The sequence below is a fragment of the Aplysia californica genome, unplaced genomic scaffold, assembly GCF_000002075.1.
Source record: "Aplysia californica isolate F4 #8 unplaced genomic scaffold, AplCal3.0 scaffold00715, whole genome shotgun sequence".
In the NCBI taxonomy this organism is placed as follows: domain Eukaryota; kingdom Metazoa; phylum Mollusca; class Gastropoda; order Aplysiida; family Aplysiidae; genus Aplysia; species Aplysia californica.
The window spans coordinates 166,823-171,822 of NW_004797985.1; the positions used below are offsets into that span (position 1 = coordinate 166,823).

The window sequence follows — 5,000 nt, forward strand, 5'->3', positions numbered from 1 at the left end:
CCCCTCTCTCTCTCTCCTTCTTTCCCCGACCGTGACTTTTGTCTGCCAGTCACTCACACACACTCTTACGTCTCTCATCACATCATGAGCAGCATACGCAGAAACTAATATATACAGCAGACAACTATAATTGTAGTACCAGATCGATATCTGGCATTCCGTACTGAGTTTGTTTGAGGGGAAGGTGACGGAGGAGGAATTTCCGCTTCTGCAATAGGAAGCACGGTTAGAAAAATGTCCAAGGTCAAATGGATAGACACTTGGCTTTTGCACGAAGAAGACGTTTGTTCGCTTCCCGCGTGGAGAAAGTTTTGAAAGACTGAGATACTCGATAAAAATTCTCATTACTCAGAAATTGGACTCAGGTCTTCTGCGTGCAAAGGGAAACAGCTGTACCACAGGCGTCAGTTTGAATTGTTAGTTTGTTTTAGTTCGGTTTTATGGCGCACGCAACTGCGTAAGGTCATATGAGCGCCAAGGGGTGGATGTCAACCGAGAAGTCCAAACGGGGAATCAAGCTGACTCTGCTCACCTTTCTAGCCTCAACAGCACAAAGTCTACTTCGACTATCAAGGCACCCCGGAAATAGCAGTTCACAAGAGAGTGACAAACATATAAAAGAAGTAGAGGAAAATGACAATACATGTAGTAAGGTTGAGGAAAGAAAAAGCAGCAGTTCCCCCTTTGTTTTCCCATATAGTAAAAGCATGACATTGATGAATTGTAGAGCTTACAGTATTTACATAAAGGAAGAGAGAAGTAAGTAATCTTGTCATGTACAATCTTCACTCGAATCTGATCCATTTCGTATGCGAGTTTAAACTGGGATGAATATGTCTTCTCGCTACCTTTGAATTACAAACTTCTATCTGACATATTTGGCCGTTTTGAGTTACTACGACCATAAGGCCAGAAACCAAATTTTAATGTTGTCCGTTTTCTATCAAAATCGTAAGGTTATTCGGAGTCGTTGTCAAGATATTCCAATAACTGCATTCGAAAAAACTTAACATGTTCCGAAACAAAAAATAGTAACGTCCAATTTCTCAAAACTAAGTACTGAGCGGATGGGACTTCGTAATTACGTACAATAATTATATATTGTCATTTGACTAGATCTATGTCTCTTCTTGGGAGCATCAAGGAAGTCAAATTCTCAAATGAGGGAAGAAGTACTTAGGGTTTCCGCCCAAGCAAAGTTGTATGGTGCATACTGCTTAAAAATCTCGTCTGCCAGGATGGAAAAGGCCGTCTATAGATGTACTTACATTTAGATATAACCAGATGTGCTCTTAGAGTTGTAGGGAGATGTGACTTTTCCTTTTAAAAAAAGTACTTTGCATACGCACTGAACACTGTGGGATTTTTTTTTGGGAGGGTGGTGGGTTCTTTTAGTATTAATTTGAGTAAAGAGCAGAGCATTGGCCCAAATGAAGGTCATTTAGTACGTGAAAAAAAGCAACAACAACAAAAAAACTGTGACATTAAAATTAGAAGAATTGGACCTATCAGTGGGGGTTAGCGTTATTAAATGCACACATACACAAGTATAGTGAAATACTACTTACATTATGTAATAATCTCATGAATGGTTTGCGATTCTTTTAAATGAGTCTTCAGGGCTGTTTTTGTTATATTAGTCATTGACTTTATGGGTATTTTACACACTCATTCAAACACAAACACACTTTAACACTTATACATGAAATGACAGGCACATTAAAACATTCAAATGCATATACTCTCACACACACAGGCGCACACACACACACACACACACACACATACACACACACACACACACACACACACACACACACACACACACTCGCACATACAAACACATTCACATGGACCCTCCACATTTGAAAATGAAACAGGAGAATCAATAAAACACATGATAAAAGATCTCCCCAACCCCAACCCCAACCCCAACCCCCACCTTCCTCAACACTCGGACTGTGAACTGTCTCTTACAAATGGCGACTTGATCTTTTTCCAAACACAGACAAGAGCCGAGCGAAACTCGAGGTTCATCGAACCGTAGACAAAAATATTGAGAACGGTGTTCACGAAGTAAGAACGAAGGAATATGTTGTAGAGGACGAGGGATGCGTCATTGAAATTGTGTTCAAAGTCGACGATAACCGACCTCAGAATGATGAGGATGAGGTGAGGGAGGTAACTCAGGATAAATCCAATGGTTATAACACAAGCGATGACTGTCATTCTGGTCGCGCGTAAAGCTTTCTTCACTCGGGCGGCGTAGTATAGTGACTGTGAGGACTTCGTTTTAAGGAGTCTACCAGGCTTCCTCAACACCTCAGGTTTTCGTAATTGTATTCGCTGATTTTGAATGGCAGCGGAGTCTTTTTCTGGACTCTCCTGGGATTCGCGTGCCGGTGTGGTGGTGTTCTCAAGATTGGCTGTGGACGTAATACCGTTGAGATTTTCCTTCTTGGAAGAAAGCTCAGTTTCCTCGTCCGTAGACGGTAGTGCCTCCTTCGATTTGGAGTCGTCGCTCGGGAAATTAACGATGTCGATCTGAGAATCTTGGTGGTCGGCTTTGGCGTCGAGATTTTCAGTTTTGGAATCGAAGTTCTCGGCACTGGATTCGACGTTTTCGCCACTGGAATCGAAGTTATTGGAACGTGAATCGAGGATCTCCTTACTGCAATCGAGATCACCGGATTTTGAATTGAGTATCTTAACAGAAGAATCCAGGTTTTCACCAGAGGAATCGAAATTGTCAGCCTGGGAATCGAGATCCACCGTTTGAAATTCTCGAATCTCATTTTGAGAATCGAAGTCTTCAGTCGTGGAATCGAGGCTCTCCGTTGGATAGGGACTTAATTCAAAGGTCACAGCAGACTGACGTCGATTCATGAAGGGAGAAGAATTCGTGTTCACTACGTCAGACACAGGTTCGTGTGTTCCAGTGTCAACTAAAGGATCATTTCTCCCGTCTCCATGACCTCCGTTCTCAAGAGCCACGTTTTTCACTGGCAGAGGCTCTGTGGTCTCCGGTTCCACCCTCTGGTCTACCTGCGTGTGTCGCAGTTTGGCATTGTAGCGCCCGGATCGCCACCTTTTCTTCAGCGACCTCAACGAGGACGCGGGCGACTTACTACTCAAACTAGCCTGAGACGTCAACGTATGAACCTCTGGAGTCGGGTCCGTCGAAGATTCGAGGCAAACAGAAGAACCGATAAACTCATCTAGCTTGATCCGACCCATGGACGCGTGCGTTTTCATGTACTTTCTATGTCTCCGCGTCTCCATCCATATACGGAGGTACAGAGACACCAGCACAAGGGTGCAGAGGACGAAAGCCGCGGCGAACACGCCTTCGTAGACGATGGGCAGCACGCTGTTCCTGTAGGCGTCATCCACGGAGCAGTCGTGACCCATGACCCCTGCTGTGGGCGTGGGGAACGTGCGGTGTCCGTACAGGAACAGCGCGGGGACGGAGAAAATGAGGGCGACGACGATGACGATGAAAATGGCGATGCGGGCGTGAGCGAGATGGATCTGGTGGTGGAGAGGCTTGCAGATCTTCCGGTATCTGTCGACGGCGATGACGAGAAGAACTAGGATGGAAGCCAGTAAGGGAAGAGTTGTAAGGAACCTGTAAAGGAAAAGAAATTCACCGATTGTCTGAGTAAACAGAGAAGCGTATGGATGAAATAACATGTAGGTATTGCAAGAAAAAGAAAGTAAAACTGACAGGCAAAACAGCAAAGCCAAACAAACGGAAACATTAATTGTATATTTGTTTATGAAGTTGTGATTTCGCGGTCGGTAAATTTTAGTGTCTATAGCTGATACGCCCTTCTCCTCAAATTAAAAGGGTAAAGGTCAACTTTTGCTCTTTGTTCGGAACCTAGTTGACCTAGTACACACACTCGGTATCTCACACCTCTATTTTTTAGTATTAATAAGAGTTTTACGGCACTTGCAACACAATAAGGTCATTTAAGTGCCGAAGATTAGAGGTGTTACAAGAGAGTAAACATAAAAAAGAAGGAGGTGAGATAAAGACGATAGGCGTTTGATAGGAAAGAAGGAAGCAAACCACACCAGAGCACCCGCCAACGACCCACTCTCACACCTCTGTGGTGTCACATATTATATGGATCACCGTTACGTTATAGACGAAAGACCCGTGTAACTTATTTCAAAATCGATGGCTTAAGTAAACCGTTACTAATTAATACAAATGAAACTATACATACATAGAAGAGAACGAGGGAGCGAGAGAGAAGAGAGAGAGAGAGACAAAGAAAGAGAGAGAGAGAAAGAGAGAGAGAAGAGAAAACGAGAGAGAGAGACAGAGAGAGACAGAGAGAGAGAGAGAGAGAGAGAGAGACGGGGGGGGGGGGGAGGACCCACCAGGGACTCGCTCCAGCCTCCACAAAGCGCACATGAATTTAAAGCCGAACCCCCCCCCCCCTCTCATTAGCCATCGCAAATTAAAGAAATTATTTTTTCTTTCCCCTTTTCTGGAAGAGCAGACTCAACCAGTGGCATTTTTCAACGTCCAGCAAAACTTTATGTACAGGAATTTTTAAAAAACATACAAAAAAAAACAAGCAAACAACCCCCCCCCCCTCCAAAGAAACAGAATCTTGAAAGAAACAGAATCTCGATTCTCATTAGGAAGCGCCCGACCTGAAGCTGGCCTCGGCGATCATGATCCACCATTCATTTCCTCGCACGGATGTTCACAAAGAACCTAACTAAGCTCTATATTATCATTATTATCCTGATCTTCTCCGGCCGCAGTACAATAGAATAATGTGACCTCTGCATGCAAGGGAAAGGCCTAGTCATTACACCACGACACTCGACACGGGTAGAGCATTTTAGGAACCTAATTTTTTATGGAGTGTTATCAAAAACAACAAAATACAATTACAATTATATTGAGTCCTAATTTATTATATGTGTAGCTAATTTAATAAGCTAGGTGTTTCGACCTTGCTCGTCAAGGCCAACCC

The 5,000-nt window shown here is 43.7% G+C and overlaps 1 protein-coding gene across 2 annotated transcripts in view; it reads right to left on the bottom strand.

Annotated features, from left to right (window-relative positions):
* Positions 1-1,363: 1,363 nt before the first annotated feature.
* Positions 1,364-5,000, bottom strand: part of LOC101847221 — a 48,854-nt gene continuing 45,217 nt past the window's right edge. For both annotated transcript variants that reach the window (XM_005108737.3, XM_013088279.2), the window contains exon 3: positions 1,364-3,628. In XM_005108737.3, coding sequence (XP_005108794.1) covers positions 1,948-3,628 — 1,681 coding nt within the window. In that variant the 3' untranslated portion in view covers positions 1,364-1,947. The remainder of the gene's footprint in view (positions 3,629-5,000) is intronic.